At 38.0% G+C, this 18,011-nt stretch overlaps 2 protein-coding genes across 2 annotated transcripts; both read right to left on the bottom strand.

Annotated features, from left to right (window-relative positions):
• Positions 1 to 4,505: 4,505 nt before the first annotated feature.
• LOC145687587 (uncharacterized) lies at positions 4,506 to 7,997 on the bottom strand. Its single transcript, XM_081761052.1, has one exon. It carries the CDS (start codon positions 7,995 to 7,997, stop codon positions 4,506 to 4,508), a length of 3,492 nt encoding a protein of 1,163 aa, XP_081617178.1.
• Positions 7,998 to 8,014: 17 nt separating this feature from the next.
• Positions 8,015 to 9,604, bottom strand: LOC145687588 (uncharacterized). Its single transcript, XM_081761053.1, has one exon. The coding sequence runs from the start codon at positions 9,602 to 9,604 to the stop codon at positions 8,015 to 8,017; it is 1,590 nt and encodes a 529-aa protein (XP_081617179.1).
• Between the last annotated feature and the right edge of the window lie 8,407 nt (positions 9,605 to 18,011).

Genomic DNA, 18,011 nt, shown 5'->3' on the forward strand with positions numbered 1-18,011 from the left:
ATTATTATAAGGGTAGAGCTCAGTGGTAGAGCGTTCACCTCTGGTGCATGGGGACCCGGGTTCCATTTCTGCTCCCGCCAAGTGAACCTTGTGGTGGACGAACACCGTGTGCATGGGTTTCCTCGGGGCTCTCCCGTTTTCTCCCACTTTCATCGTTCCACGATTTCATTCATTTCCCGTCATCCCCGTCTCCTTTAGCTTAGCCGGCATAATCGTGGGACGTAAAAATCAAAGATTTATTATTATTGCAGCGTTTTTGCTTCGCAATCGGGAGGTCCCATGCTCGAATCCAGAGTTCAGTATCCTGACTGAGGTTTACCAGGCTTTCCCTCAGCTACACCAGGTCAATGTTGAAATGGTACCTTAAAGTACAGACCCTGGCCGCCATCCTTCCACTTCCTTTCCCAATGTTGTTATTATTGATGATTTGTTGATTGCTCCAGTCTAAAATGGTTTCTGAGATTGTATCTGGTAGCTTAGTAATAAATAAATAGCCTCTCATTCACTTAATTCTGCAAAGGATGGGTGATGGTGGGCATGAAGTCATACGTTTCCAGGTACATATACACTTCCTAAGAGACCACCACTTTTACGATACTTTTTCGATACGAGACAGCTAGGGATGGTATCGAGACGAGACGAGACGAGACTTTGTACAGTCTCGGTCTCGTCTCGATTGATAAATAACGGTCTCGGTCTCGTCTCGAGTAAAAAATCACCGTCTCGGTCTCGGTCTCGTCTCGGTCAACAGATGCTTGTCTCGATCTCGGTGTCGGTCTCGAGTACCAAGTCTCGGTCTCGTCTCGAAAGTCTCGAAATAAATAGTGTGAAACTAAAATAATGAAAGTATTATTATCGTACAGTTTGTCGTTTCCGCTTATTTTTTCCTTTCATTTTGACTTAGAATTTTGGTATGGTGTACCTCTTCATAGCTAATTTGCTAGTGCTAATGCTTTCTATGCGCGTAGTCCAGGTTCAGTGATCAGTGGGTATATCACCCTAAAGCCCTAATATAACCCATATTTCACTTTCAGCAATAGACTTTGTCTCATATAGCCTCAAAACTGCCTATACATTTAAACTCTATTAAATTAACTCCAGTACTATACAGTAGTTTATTTCCTTCCTTTGAATCAGAATTGTTCAATACCTCCTAACGGATAACACAACACATAGCAGCACGAATGTATTTAATTGTACCGAAATTGAAACTTTACAATTTCTCATTTATTATTCAATACATTCTGCTTTGACTGTCATTTTAAAAACAAAATATAACGTTCATTATCTTAACAAATAGGGTAAATTATTACTATAATATACGTATTTTGTTTGAAATTGATGAAATGCTTTATTACCATTTCACATCTCCTTGTTTAATTGACACTTTATAACACGAACGTCCTGAACCTTGTGGTGGGAGCTACTACACTCATCTTTGCTATGTGAGGTCTCGAGTTGGATCACAAAACAAGTTAGATTCAAAGTCCGATGTTTCGCATAGTTCACGTCTCATTTTAAGTGCATTATGTTTCTTATACAAGTTCATAATGTCGTAATGCATTACGTAAGCACATATCCAGTGCCGCCAGATAAATTAATCTTATTCCTGAGCTCTCAGCGGTGCATGCAATCTTTATTCGAGAAAACTAATCTTGCGTTCATTACGTTGAAATCTTATATTGATTAAAAATTACTTGCGAAACATGGACATACATATTATATAAGTATATATGTAATTCGAGTTATCTGTATCTATTTTTTCTCACTCGCCAAAACAAGTGATTCTTAACTTTATAGTTTTCTTTTGTATTAATTTTCGTAGTTTTTCTGCAGCATGATGGATTGAATAGTCAAAAATATTTTTTTCGCTCTATGATTGTCATTAAATTTTGGATCCATTTTTACCCTACCTTACCTAGTAAAAGTTATATATTTAGTCTTAGTTGAGGAACCGGTTTTTCGCTTCTGTAAAATTACGAAATTATGACTTGGTTTAGTTTACCTCCGAGGTTTAGATATAATAAAATCATCACCATCATCATAATCAATCATTATCAATCCATTACTGGATGAAGGTATTTCCAAGTCTTCACAACTATCTAACTTGGGCAATTCTTTTCCAGGTTACTCCTCAGTGGCTCTTCATTTCGTCACACCTTCTTGTATGCGGAGGTTTACTAGGCTGTTTTTGTCTTGTAGTGTCCAGTCTAGAATTGTTTTCGTCCGTCGATCATAATTTCTTCTTGCAATATGTCCAGTACATTTTCCAACTCATATTAAATTATTTCATTAGCATCATCAGTATTCATTTCTATATATTTGGGCTACAAATAATTCGAAATCGCTACTTTCGGTGTACAGACACGCTACTTTTTAATCTTCGGATCTGGCAACGCTGACTGAATGATTTAAATCAACATAATGTGAGAACCCCCATTTGGTCTAGCGGCTAGCACTCTTGATTTCGGTTCACGTGGTCTCGAGTTCGATTTCCGGTAGGGGTAAAGTTGAACGACTGAAGTGGTTCGGATTCCAGTATAATCATTAGCTCCACGTCTCCTTTAGCCGCCCTAGCATAACTGTGGGACGTTAAACTAAAACAAAACAAAAGAAAAGTGAACACTGTGTATTACTAACTGTAAGTCCTTGAATAATTGCATATAGCTGTATGGTATGGATCGAGTTTGAGGTGATCGGTGGTCAAACTAAAGGAAGTGAAATATAATTAGTGTGTAATTAGAACTTTTAATTAAGCACGGTCTTAATCTAAAGAGTACACCAGGCCTAAGGCTTAGGGGGAACAACTAGTGTTACTGAAAATGTTACATTTAATTTCAGTTACAATTTGCATTTACATCTATTGCTGGAACGAAGACTTAAACATTAACATTATAAGTAGCCCAAAGACCATGAAAAACGTCTTCTCTTGAAAGCATTCTTGCACCATAAAACAAACTACGATTAATTTTAAAATATCTTGCAGTTCATCTACGTTATTTGCACATATTTAGAATAATATTTAGCTATTTATTTAAGTGGGCAACGCTGCTTAAAATAATGTAACTGCCACTTGTAATTAAAACCACCAAAAACTATGGTTGTAATGTTATAGAAGCAAAGGAAAGCAATAATCATTATAAAAAATTAATACAAATACGTCATTTTACGCAGTATAATAATCACTACCAATGTGTTTGGTATCTCTGAAACGATTTGAAATAACAATTGTTGTAAATGGCGTTATAAGCATTTAAGTCTTTTGGAAGCATCTGCATGATGATACTTGATATGTCAGCGCGTTTTCGAAGTAAAATCTTTAGAAACATTTAAATTTTCCGTTTCTTGTAACTTTGTTCCCTCATTCATTCGAACTATATTATACCATGATCACAGTATTTGACGCTAAGATACAGTTGATGCGCATTGCACCGTCCATGCCATTTGAGTTATTAGAGATTTTAAAATTGTTGATGTTAATGATACTGTATTGTCCTTTGTTACACTAAATAATGTATGGGCTATTGTGGTTTTGTTAAATAACTAAATTAGAAATATGTAATACTTTACGTAGCGCAATTTGAGAAAATACAACTTTATTTTGCTTTTAGCAACATTGTTTATCTAGTGATATTGCAGAGTATCTAGAAGAATTTCCCAACTTGGTACAAAATTTCAGCATTTTTAATATATATATATATATATATATATATATATATATATATATATATATATATATCACATAATAGGGGAGGGCTATAGGGATTTTAGCCCTCTTAACGCTCAGGTATACACTTAATAAAATAGGTTTCAATCCTACTTTCTTTACACTGTATAAAGCGGCAAACCATGGTTTAGCCCCTCCCTTGATCATATACTGGGTCCGCGGCTATATATATATATATATATATATATATATATATATATAGAGAGAGAGAGAGAGAGAGAGAGAGAGAGATAGTATTTTGGCCCATTTTAATCTTTCCACGGAGATATCTCGAAAACGGTTGAACATAAATGAACCGAACAAAAACTCAAATAGGAAATGCCATGCGGCACACCGAATGGTGTTGTCGCGGCGCCTCCCGGGGCCGCCCTTCATGGGGTACCAGGGCCAAACTTTAAAATTTTAAATAGAAACATGGGCAGAATAATACCTCGTTCCATAGATCTTTAAAAAGTAAAAAGCGTTGTGGCAAAAGATTTTTCATATTGGTCACCGTATTCAAGATGGCCGCCAAGACATGGTGCCTGTTAGAAATCAAAAGATCTACACTTTAGAGGAATGAAACCTTTTTATTTCCAGCTATTCACTTTTATTTCCACAAAAGAACGTAACACAAGAAAAAATAGCTTCTACAAGCACCATGCGGTCACAACTTTCTAGTCCTTCTTCTTCTTCTAGCAGCTGAACTGTAAACAAGGCACAAAGTTGCCAGCTCCTATTCCCAACATCCTCCCACCTTGAGTCACGTAAGGGAACTAGTGACTCAACCATCCCATCATTAAAACTGTGGATTACAATACGTAAAAAGAGACAATCTTTTGGGAGGTTTCACAGCTCTTCCAGTTCTAGTAGTGATAATTTGAGATTCCTTTTCACCTTCACATTGATCAGTTTCACTTCTCGGTTCTCGTACCACCAGTCTTCTCTTAAGTACATTCTGTTCAACAGCTTCTTCTGACCTGATTTCCAAAGGGAAGATACGTTGAAGAGGTCTCACCATCATCCCCGCGCCGGTCTTTAGTCTCACCAGACGAACTTTTCCATCACGGCCAGGTATAAGTTCCACAACACGTGCTAGGGGCCATTCCAACCGCTTTAAGTTGTCGTTTCCCACTAGAACAACCTCTCCTACTTCTATCTTCTTACAATTTACTCTGGTTCTCCAATGTTGAACCAACTGTCCCAAATATTCCTTTCGAAACCTGCTGCGTAAAATCTTCCGTATATCCTGAATGTATTTCAGTCTTCTTCGTAGACTCCCCGCTTCTATGACATCAATGTCAGGTACTACAATTTCAGCATTCTGTTGTAGGAACATTAGAGGAGTTAAAGGCACAAAATCAGAACTTTCTTCCGAAACGTATGTCAAAGGACGGGAATTTATAACTGCTTCACAGTCACAAAGAATTGTGTTAAATTCTTCATAAGTCAGGGAAGCTCTTCCAAGTACTCTTCTCAACAACTGTTTCATTAGTCTAATCAGACGTTCCCACCAGCCGCCCCACCAAAGTGATGTGGGAGGAATAAATTTCCATTTGATACGCTTCGTAGTGGTATACGCTTCTATCTTCTCCCACTCGAGTTTGTCTAACAAGCTCTCTGCACCGACAAAATTGGTACCATTATCACAGTAGATTACTGATTGACGTCCTCTTCTAGCGACGAATCTCCGCAACGCTTGAAGGAAATCGGCCGTTGACAATCCAGATACTAATTCTAGATGTACCGCTCTATACACTGCACATGTGAAGATACAAATCCATGCTTTCTTGCCATCTCTTAGTATTACTGGACCCGCCATATCCAATCCTGTGACTTCAAAGATTGCCGATTCCTTAACTCTATCTTCTGGTAAGGCCACGGGACAGGTCTCCATCTTCTTGGCGTTGTATCTTCTACAGACGACACACCTTCTAACAACGGATCGAACGCCTTGCCTTCCTCTTATAATCCAGTACCTTTCTCTGAGAAGACTCATCAGACCCTGCACTCCAACGTGACAAGATTCTACATGTTTGTCATGAATCAACCGCTTGACCACAGGATGTGTATTTGGTAATATAACAGGATACCGAAACACTTCTGAATCTGAAAGCTCTACAATTTTCGTCTTCAGTCTAATGATCTGATCTTTGTCTTCAAATGGGCATAGTGACTTCAACTTTTGGTCTTCTACGCCGTCGAATGACTCTTTCTGAACGAGTTTAAGGACTGTTTTCTCAGCAGCTGTCACTTCTTCCACCGATAATTCTCCTTGTCTCCTCTTCTTTCCATTACGACAATTGAAGATGAATCTCTTGATCCAACCAACCATGCGGATTATCTGTTCATATTTTGAAAAACGGCGGTAGTACCAATCACGGTTTTCTTCTTTGGCATTAATCATTACAGATACAATGTTTTTTCTTCTTTCTTCTGAGATTATTTCTTCTTGATAAGTGTACTTCTGCTCCGGCCACTCTTCTATTGGTCGTCTTAACCAGTCTGGACCCTCCCACCATTTTGACGCAACTAACTGTTCAGGTGAACATCCTCGTGAGGGCAGATCAGCTGGATTCATGGTTCCTGGAACAAATCTCCAACACTCGTTGCCTGAATTGCTTAATCTTCTTATTTCTTGTATTCGATTCCACACAAAGGTATTCCATGGCATATCCCGCTTAATCCATGCTAAAACGGTGGTAGAATCTGTCCAGAAATAAATTGGTACATCTTTAACATCCAATGTTTCTCTCACTGTAGTAGCTAACCTTGCGCCAATTGTAGTTGCCAGTAATTCCAGTCGAGGAATGGTTAACTTCTTCATCGGAGCAACCCTGCATTTCGCCTGTATTAATTGCACCTTCACTTGTCCTTTTTCTTCAGTTCTGAGAAAGACAGCCGTAGCATACGATCTCTCACTAGCATCGCAGAATGCATGTAGGCTCCAATTCTTACAATCTCCAGCAGCCCATCTTGGAAAGACAAGTCTCTTTAAATGAGGCAACTCTTTGATCCATTGTAGGAATTTCTTCTCAACTTCCTTTGGTACCGCTTCGTCCCAATTTACCTTCGATGACCATACTTGTTGTAAAAGAATTTTCGGGCTTAGCGTTACTGGACACGTGACACCAATAGGATCAAATATTCTGTTAGCAAATGACAAAATTATTCTCTTCGTGACAACCGCAGGTTTTGTATCCTCAAAACATTCTGGTCGTAATTCCAACACATCTGAAACAGTTTCCCATTGTAGGCCAAGTACAGGAACTCTATTCTCTTCTAGTGTGTTTTCTAAAGAGGTATGCTCCCACCCTCGAAGTTCGAATTTTGCTTCCGCCATTAAGTTCGTGGCTTCTTCTCTAAACTGACGAAGCTCATCTTCATTTTTGACACTAGTGACAAAATTATCTACATAAAAACTATTCAATAACTTCAAAATGACTTCCTTAGCATAACTACTCTGACCCTCATTACACTTTTGTAGTGCTCGCCTAAGATGATGCTCTATTACGGCTCCCAACAGGAAAGGACTGCAACTCATGCCAAACACTACTCTTTTGTGACGATATATTTTTATACCACCTTCTCCATTTATCCAAAGAAATCGTAAATAGTCCTTCTCTCTCTTACACAGGGAAATTTGTAGAAACGCCTTCTTAATGTCAGACACAACTCCCAACTTGTTCAATCTAAAACGTGTCAGAATCGCTGGAATAATTTCTATCAAATTGATTCCTTTCTCTAAACACTGATTTAGAGATGGATGATTTTTCTCTCTCGCTGAGGCATCAAATACTGGACGGATCTTCGTCGTACTACTAGTCATCTTAACAACATGACGATGAGGTAAGTAGTAGCCTTTCTTCTCTATCTCTTCCGCAGGAACTTCCTCTACGATGTCTTCATCTTCCCACTCTTTCAGAACCTTCTCGTACATTTCGTAGTAGTTTTCAGCCTTCAATCTAACAACTACATTCTTCAGTCTTCTTTTACAGGTATCTATGTTGTTGGGGAGAGGTGGATGTTCCATTAGCCAAGGCATTTTTACTTCATACCTCCCGTCAGCGTTAATGGTCGTTGTCTGGTTAAAATATTCCATTACTTCCTGTTGCGCCTCCATTTTCGTTTTCTTTTCCGCTGGATCGGTTATGCCTAAAACATCCAATTTCCACAAGTCTGAAACAGGTGTTGATTTGCAAAACATCGTTGTGACTTGCATTGTAGAAAACCTAACAGAATCCTTCCTGTTTATTTTTCCCATTAAAATCCAGCCGAGCAATGTCTCCATAGCAATCAGGCCAACTTTCAAAGCAAAGTGAAAAGTTTACCGGCAATGTCCGCTCCTATTAAAATTGCGATTGGGCCAGGTTGATTATCGGATATTTCTATACCCATTTCCCATAACTCTGATAACCAAGGACCATCTATGATTGATGTAACACTATTACAAATAACATCCTGATTCAGTGCTTCAAAATTACATGCATAATCACCATTGAGGTTGGTTAGCCTAACTCGAAAACAGTCATGTTCACATGGTTCTGAAAATACACCTCCAAAAAGAGCGTGCGCTACAGTTTCCTTTCGTAATACTTCATAGTTCATTTCCCGCGCTAAGCTAGTACAGATATAAGATCGCTGTGAACCAGTGTCTATAATCGCCCTGACGTTCTTTTCTGAATTCCGCCCTCTCACTTTTACTACCAATGTTTGTAAAAATGTTTCGGAATGTTCATTGTTTGTCAGTGTGTTTTCGATAACATGCTTCACATGAGTCTGTTTATCACCGTTACTTGACGCATTCTTAGATTTATTTCTGCCACTACACATAACACTAACGTGACGCCCCTTGCATGCACTACAAGTCAACTTAGCATAACATTTTGAACTCTTGTGCGAATTCTTAAGGCACCGAAAACAGCATCCCTTTCCCTTCAAAATGTTTATTTTTTCCTCGTATGTCCAATTACAGGCTTTTACACAGTTTTCACTTGCGTGCGATTGATCACAAAAAATGCACTTTGCACTATTTTTACAATTAACTAATTCAGCGGCAGTTGGTACAAAATCGGAACGATTACTGCGTTCTTTCTTTTTCTTTCCCACATTACTGGTGTCTTGTATATCAAACCCGGACACAGCAAGAGCTATTCTTTCTTCATTTTCTACTTCTTTCCGCAAAAATGACATAAAGTCTTCCAAACGTTTTTCTAAAGTTGCGTCTGCACTGTTTGTACTGTCCCTCTGCCACGTACGCAATAGTTCAGCAGGTAAGCATGACTCCACAAGGGGATACAGCATGGCAGCACATTTATCTGTTGTGACACCTAAAGTACTTAAAGCGCGAAGTTGAGATTCCAACTTGTCATACAGGTCTATCAATTCTAGATTACCATTGTTACTTAGATTATGAAACACTAGCTTTAAAAGTTCACGAACATATACCTCTACTAACATATCGTCACGTCCAAAACGCGCTTTCAAACCCTGAATAACCTTCGGGTAGTTATCTTCACACAGGGGAAAACTTTCTACGAACTGACGTGCACGTGTGTTCGGTACAATAGCTTGAATGAGATATTGGAATTTGTCTACATTAGGAATCCGTTTATCTTCGTCTATGCGCACAAACTGTGACCAAAACGGAAGCCAGTTTTTCAAATTACCATCAAATTTCTTAATTTCCACTTCTGGGAGTTTAAAGTTTCTTTCACTACTCGTGCTACCACTACTCTCGTTCGTTTTACACGCATGCAACGCAGCCTCAACCTTGTTTTTAATTTGGTAGAATTTTAAAGAATACTTATCTGCTTGCTCCGTTTCTTCTAGTAGTTCTTTCTCGCTCCAATTATCTTCTATTGCTGATGTCATTATCTTCTCATCTATCTCCTTCATTTTCATGTATTTCTCTTCTAACACTTGAAATGTACCACTAATATCACTTTCGTTTTTAAGTTCTGCGCTACACAGTTCCGAACAGTTCGTATGCAACCTAGTGAATGCTGCTCTCAAGATTTTACGCTGTTTTTTTTCATTTCCTCCATGGTCTATTGTGTCCTGTCACGGTCGCCAGATGTTAGAAATCAAAAGATCTACACTTTAGAGGAATGAAACCTTTTTATTTCCAGCTATACACTTTTATTTCCACAAAAGAACGTAACACAAGAAAAAATAGCTTCTACAAGCACCATGCGGTCACAATTTTCTAGTCCTTCTTCTTCTTCTAGCAGCTGAACTGTAAACAAGGCACAAAATTGCCAGCTCCTATTCCCAACAGTGCCTGTATCTGATAAAACGTCCAGCAACCTAATATGAAAACAGTTGGAGATAAACGAACAGTCAGAAAGTGAAACAGAAAAGGCATGTGGCGCGTCGAGTAATGTTCTCGCAGTGCTCCCACGGTTGCCTTTCAAGGGGCCAAACTTAGAAATTTTGAACCGAAATATGGGTCAAGTGATACGTTGTTGGATACATTTTGAAACACTAAACAGTATTGTATCAAAAGATTTTTCATATGGGTCACCGTTTTCCAAATGGCCGCCAAGGCATGGTACCTGTATCAGATTAAACGTCCAGTACCACTTGACCCGTAATATGAAAATAGTTGGAGATAAATGAACAGAATAAACCTCGTATAGAAAAGCACAGAGCATATTTATCATTCCACGGCTCGATTATAATGCAACGGAGATTATTAAAGTATAATTAACATGATGCAAAAGAGGAAATGATAGAAAATTATCTTTCCGATCTGTCCGTAAGTGGGTGAAGCGGGAATGAATGGTAAACTCAAATGAGAACCTCACTTTTATTTGCAATAGATATGGTTTGTCTGAAACACTTGTGTGTACAAATGACTGGTACTATAATGAATAAAAATAAAGTGAAATAAGGTGAATAAAAATAAGGTGAAATTCAAATTTAACAACATTTTGCCCGCCCCTGATAATTTAACGCAATGCGTGCAAGATTTTTGGGACATATCTGCATCAGTATGTACCGTTTCGTTACTAAAGATCAAAACTGAAATTACCGTTGAAAGTTATTCGGAATGTAACTGTGGACATCTCAGTGAAACTCATATTCTATCACATGCAAGAAGACATAGAAGGAAAAGAAGCGAACCAATATCATGCAGACGACTGTTGAACAAAACCAACGTTTGAAAACATTGTTCTAAAATTGCATTGTTCGACAAATTGGATTCGCATTTCAGTTGATTCATTTTTGCATCAAACCATTGCCCGCAATCAAAACAGAAGGTACCATTTATCAAGAATTTTACATACTTTATCCCATTAGAGAGACATTTATCTCTTATAAAAACACATTTCAAATAACTTTGTTTCGTAGATACAATTTGCAAAAACTAAGGCTCTCATTTGCAATTTCACCGATCCTTCCCGCTTCACTCACGTACGGAGTGAGGTTAGAATACATTTCTAGGAGTTAGATTTCTTCCTTTCCATTATGGCACTTTCACACTAATCATCTTTTCGACTGTTGCAACATTCCCGAGCTATAGAATGATAAATACCCTCTGTGATTTCCTATTCGAATATTTGTTCTGGTATTTTCATATTAGTGATACTGGACGTTTTACCTGATGCAGCTGTACCATGCCTAGGTGGTCATTTTGAAAACGGTGACCCATATGCTTTAGCAACAGCACTATTTAGTTTTTAAAGATATGTTGAACGAGGTATCACTCGCCCCATGTTTCCATTTACAATTTTGAGGTTGCGCCCTGGGCCCCCATGAAGGGTGGCCATGCGAGCCTCCGCGACAATATCAATCGATGTACCACATGATATTTTCTATTTGAGTTTTTGATCGGTTCATTTATGTTCAACCGTTTTCATATTAGTGGTACTGCACGTTTTACTGTATCTGATAGAGGCAAAATGTCTTGTCGGCCATTTTGAATACAGTGCCCGATATGAAAGATCTTTTGCCACAACGCTTTTTATTTTCTCAAGGTCTATCGAACGAGGTACTTACTACTCATCCCTTGCTTCCATTTAAAATTAAAATTGGGCCCCGGTAACCTATGCAGGGCGGACCTGGGTGGCACCGCGACCATATATATATATATATATATATATATATATATATATATATATATATATATATATATATAAAGAGAGAGAGAGAGATGGAGGGAGGGAGAGGGAGAGAGAGACATACAGCAGAAAGAGAAAATTCTATTTGCCTCAGCAGTGGATTTTGTTTGCGGAGAGGCTCGAGGAACGAGTAAGAAACATTTGCGTTGTACGTGCAATGCAAAAAATTATCACAATGTATTTGGGGGGGTTGAACCCGATAACCACCCCCTAAATGCGCCAAAGTACATCAGTCAACCGTTATCATATTATCTAATACAGCAACGAAACAAATTTTGAGTGAAGGCAATTTTAGTATCTATTAATATCAATATTCGAGACGAGACCGAGACTTTCGAGACTGACTGAAGTCTCGTCTCGGTCTCGTCTCGGTATATAAATGTCCGTCTCGGTCTCGGTCTCGATACCATCCCTAGAGACAGCCACAAACTTTGTCTCCTATATTATTGTCATGGTCTGTATATGTTTAAGACACAATCTATGCTACATTCGCGAAGTGTTCTCTCGGAATTCGTGTAAAATTGATTCAAATGCAAATTTCTCCGCGGCCCAATGCATATTGCACTAATTTTAACGGCCCATATGTAATTTGCATATTTATGGGACTTCATATATCCGGAATTCTATCATACACTACTATAATGCTCGGGAACAAAATTTTTTTAACACTAGTTTCTTTAGATGGAACTGGACATGAATGTGGGTATATGCAAAACAAATTGGATCAAGTATTGCGAAGTCAGCACTTTATTTACCATGATATGTGGGGGGCGCGGTAGCTCAGAGGTGGAGCGTTCACCTCTGGGGCTTGGGATCCCTAGTTCGATCCCAGCTCGCGCCGTGTGGATTTTGTGGTGGACAAAAACCGTGCTCGTGGGTTTTCTCGGGGTTCTCCCGTTTCCCCCCTCTTTCTTCATTAAACCATTTCACATCTCTCTCATCATCACCGTCTTTTTTAGCCTAACCAGCATAACCGTGGGACATAAAGATTTCATTTCATTTTTACCATGATACGAGAAGATTTAGCAAACATCATGATAATTGTCACTTTTGGTAAAATTAAGTTATTAGATGGACTGGATTGGTATTAAACCACAAGGGAAACTTGTTTGGTATGTACCATTGTATCGAATTGCATAAGAATGATGAACTTACTTTTCATACTTACTCGAAAGTTAGAAAATGTGGCATACCGTTATGTTTACACGAGCTGCCCATATTATACAAATAGCAACATTGTTATCCGGAATAGACTTTTTTGCAAATATTGGTACCCTTTCACTATTAGTAATGAAAATATTGGTTTTCTCGGCCAGCTTAAGAACCAGTAAATAATAATAATAATAATAATAATAATAATAATAATAATAATAATAATAATAATAATAATAATAATAATAATAATCTGTAGAAACTAGATGGCAATTATTCTTCTCGCAAGAAATTCTAAATGCGAGGAATTTAAAAACACCGTAGGAAAATTATACAGCTAAAGACAATATAGGAATATTACGAAAGAGTATTATGAAGATAATTTAAAGTTAAGTATGATTTCTTTTGTCACTAGAATTATTTATAATGATTGATACTAACAGAAAAACAGACTAATAAAGCAATATGTTAATACTGAAAAAATTAGTAATTTCTCCGTATAGCCTATGATAAGATATTCAGAAAAGTGATCAATTTTGAATTATCCCTGTTATTAATCATTCATAATGGGAGCCATTTCAACACAGCTATACACAGTCACAAATATAAAGACAAGGAGATTTAATGTTGATAATTATGGTTGCAGGGGGTAATTCGATATATATATATATGATAAAATATTGGAAAACATGGTAAATTTTACGTATTAATTACGTAATATATTACGAGTATTCATAACGTGAGAGCTGCTTCAACACGGCTACAGTATAAAGGTACAAGGAGATAAATTGATACCGACATCAATTTGATTAAAGCGGGGTTACATGAGACACACCCTGTATAGGCCTATATCCATCTTTGAATACCCCGGCAACCCTGTTATTTTTTTCTGTTCTGTAAGTAGTAGTTATCTGAATCACCGCGGTGCTCGACCCGGGTTTAGGGTTGTCAACGGCTCGAGTGGCACGCCTCACAGTTCATCTACTATCGAGCCGAAACGAGAAGTGAGCCGAGCCAACACCTCACCCAACCGAGCCGGCAAAAGCCGATGGCTCACCTGAGCCGAGCCGAACCGAGTCAGTGGCTCATCCCGACCGAGCCGGCTCAGGCCATCGGCTCTACTGAACCGAGCCGATGGCTCGTCCCAAGAGAGCCGGCTCTAGCTGTTCGCTAACTTGAACCGAGCCGAGCCGGTTGACATCACTACCTGCGTTGGGCTTCTGCTTAGGTTCAGAAATTCGACCGTGCAGGTCTTAGCCTTGATGCTAAGAACTACAGTACGTAGTTATATTGGTGCTCACGACATTTGATACTGTCTCTTTATAAAAATTTATTGTGGTCTCGTTATCGACACGAGATGAAATGCAAGCAGTGTCCCCTCACGTGAGCAACACTAAAAATATTCCATTTTACGGCTTATATTTGTCATGGCTTTCGTTTTCCAGTTTAATCGGGCCATGATTTCAAAACGAGCTAAAACGAGCTAAACGAGCGAACCATGTATGAAACTCGACTTGACTCGAAATTCGATCTCAAAAACAGTAACTCGGCTCGGAACTCGACTCGAGAAAACTACCTTTGACTCGGCTCGAAACTCGACTCGAATTCGAGTCGAGTTTCGAGTCGAGTCGAGTTTCAGCTCGACTCGTGCCCATCCCTACGCAAGTTTCTGGTGGATTGTCCCCAAGCCTTCCAGAGGTTCTACATTTTCTTCTATTTCACCAACTATTTCATGATCAGTCATTTTCATTAGCCATACGTCTCTTTGGACTAAAACGCGTAAGTCTGACATGTACAGTCAGCGACAAAAAATATTTCTGTTTCGTAAAGTTGATTTTGGGAAATAACAGTGGAACGTACACCGTCTCACCGAGATTCAAAGCTGGAACGTACAGAAAATTACATTATTTTTTTTTTAGTTTAATGAAAACCGTACTCAGATTGTCCTTCCATTCTGAAGTTATTTGCGAAACTAAATTCATCAAACGGAAAGAAATTTTGTTGCTGACTGTATGATCTGTCAGGAAAGTAAATGTACACCTATTTTTCGAGTCTGGCATTCCTGCGCTCCATCCGTGGAGAGTATGAGAATTAAATCAATCAAATGTTTACTGAGGGGCAAAAAGAAAAGCTTAATCTGAATAAGACATTGCAGAGGGGCACAAGCTGTGAATACGAATAGTGCATAATGTAAATAAAAGACGACACCGAAAGAGAAAGCCAGAAACAGCTGTTAAACTTACAAAAAAAAGAGTAAAAATTGTCGAAGTGGGAACATAAAACACAAATACAACAAATTACGCCGACAACTAAATGATCACCATGCCATGATCTTGGTGTAGTGGTTAAGGTGCTGGCTTACAAATGCAAAGGACGCAAGTTCGAATCTTCGGCAAGGACATTTTTAAAAATTTTTGTTAATAATACATACAACTCATGAGAGATGGTAAAAGAGGTCGTATTTAGTTTTTCGTAGCAATTATTATTGGTAATGTTTAGTACTGATAATACTTTTTGTCTTTGCGTATTGCTTTTGTTCTTGTCTTCATTTCGAAAGAGAAGAATATCCGAACAAATGCCAAAAAAAATTCCTCATATTTTGAATGTAAACGCCATTTGCAATTAGTGAAGAATAAAAATTGAACGTTCCGATGTAGCTGCAAAAAGTAAAAGGAAAAACATGGAAGTGGACCATACTCATGGTTTCTAAAAATACAATTTCTACATGCCTTACACCTCCCGACCACGTTTCTACGTTAGCAAATAAGAGGCTTGTGTTTAGGTTAGGCTCGTCAATACGTTTTGCAAAGGGGCCCGGTTTAGCTCTGACGCACCACAGGTGCGAGAAGGGAGAAAAACACTTTTTCTCTCTCCCTCTGTGTGTCTATTTATCTATCTATTTGTATATATATATATATAACGCTATTTGTGAATGCCATAACCACCCTAATTTTCAGCGGATTGAGACGAAACTTGGCACAAACATTAATTGTTGAAATATCTTGATGAGTTCGTTAACCAGAATAATCAGATGAAAATGTTCAAAATGGTGGCCCTTTAAACTCTTAAAAAAGTTCCAAGGGAACCAAATTTCGCCCATAAATAGGTATTCAGAAAGTTTGAATAAATTTTTCTCTTTTACTGAAATATTTGTGTGCAGAAACTTATTGAAATATTGGACCCGATTAATCGCCTAAAGAAGGTTCACGCCCTTTCGCTACGGTCAGTTTTTTTTTTTTTTTTTTCAGGAGGAGGTTATTTTCCTATCGGAACAATATGATTGTTAGTGATGATACGAAATTACACATTGAAAGTGAAGTAACTTGTGAAACGTGTTATTTGATTTGCTTTTTAGTAACACATTGCATTGCAAATAAAGGTAGGCAACATTAGTGGTAAGTAAAATAATAATAATAATAATAATAATAATAATAATAATAATAATAATAATAATAATAATAATAATAATAATAGCAATAATAATAATAATAATAATAATAATAATAATAATAATAATAATAATAATAATAATAGGTGTTGTTTGTGGCAAGGCAATATCTTCCTCAGTTCTTCTTCAAACGTAGTGATTGTAACGCCATATCTCCCTTACAAACAAAATATTAGCAATTTATATCGAGAGAACGGGAAACTGTAGAGCGATGGGACCAACGTTGGACAGTATGCAGTCATAGTACTCAGAAAAGTAAGCGATTTCAATGCAAAACGAACGAAGAATCATTGTCATGGGTACTCATGGGGCCACGGCAGAGCCCTCTGTAGGCAAAATGTCCATAGCTTATATCGAGAAAACAGGAGGTGATACTGGGATGGGACCAACGTTGGACACCGTGGACCCATAAGGCGCATCGAAAAAATTAGGGAGGCGGGCGCCAGCCAGCCTTACTTATTTCCACATAATAATATAAAATTATATTGTCGAAATACACACACGAGTTAGCTACTAATATTTCATATTATTATTATTATTATTATTATTATTATTATTATTATTATTATTATTATTATTATTATTATCATCATCATCTACAGCGTCTTTTCATTACGTGAGCATGTTTGACATGAAACCAAAGAGAAAATCCATCCTTTAGCGAAAAGAAACAATACTTTCTCTCAAATGGATAAGATATCAAGCCGAGATTGATTCGAACTCGCATGGACGGCACGAAAAGCCAGTGCTTTGTCCACTATTTTTTTAACTGACTCACCGAACGCGTTTCAGTAACTTACTTATTGCTAATTTTACTTGCTTCACTCGTTTAACTTGCTTTTTCGAATAACTTATAACGACAGGGACACGAACACAGAAACATCGAGAACAGTTAAAAATGATAGATGCTCTCCCGCCGAGAATCGAACCCGAGACTCCATATACCCAAGGCTCACGTGCTAGCCTCTAGACCAGCGGCGATGGCAATGCTCACTTCCTGTGTCGTTAGGGATTACGACCACTGTATTGCCAGCTATCACTTCTGTGGGTTGTATACTATGATCACATGTTTCTTCTTTGCTGGAAGAGTAAAACCTACATTATATGTAATACATGAGGTATTTAGACCTACATGCTCTTCATATAATGTAATAAAAGGGTCATGGTGTCGGATTTTAATACATGACGTATTGCAGGATACAACATGCTTTGCATTACATGTTTGTTTGTAGACAGCTACTAGCTTAGTGTTCTGAAAGGTTGTGTATAAACTAGGGATAGCCCGTTCCGGAATTATTAGTTTTCGGACTCCCGAAAGTAAAGCCGGACAAATTCCGGAATTCGGAAAATTCCAATTTTGTAATAATTTCGGAATTCGGAAAAATCCGGAATTTAGAAATTTCTGATTTCGTTAACATTCCGGAATTCGGAAAATCCGGATTTTTTCGAAATCCAGAGTTTTTCTCAATTCCGGAATTTTCTAAATTCCGGATTCTTTCCGAGTTCCGAAATTCTCCTGAATTCCGGAGTATAACTGAATTCCATAATTTTGCGAAATCCGGAAAGTGAAAGTTCCGCT

Source organism: Thermobia domestica, chromosome 6, assembly GCF_964235325.1.
Source record: "Thermobia domestica chromosome 6, izTheDome1.hap1.1, whole genome shotgun sequence".
In the NCBI taxonomy this organism is placed as follows: Eukaryota; Metazoa; Arthropoda; class Insecta; order Zygentoma; family Lepismatidae; genus Thermobia; species Thermobia domestica.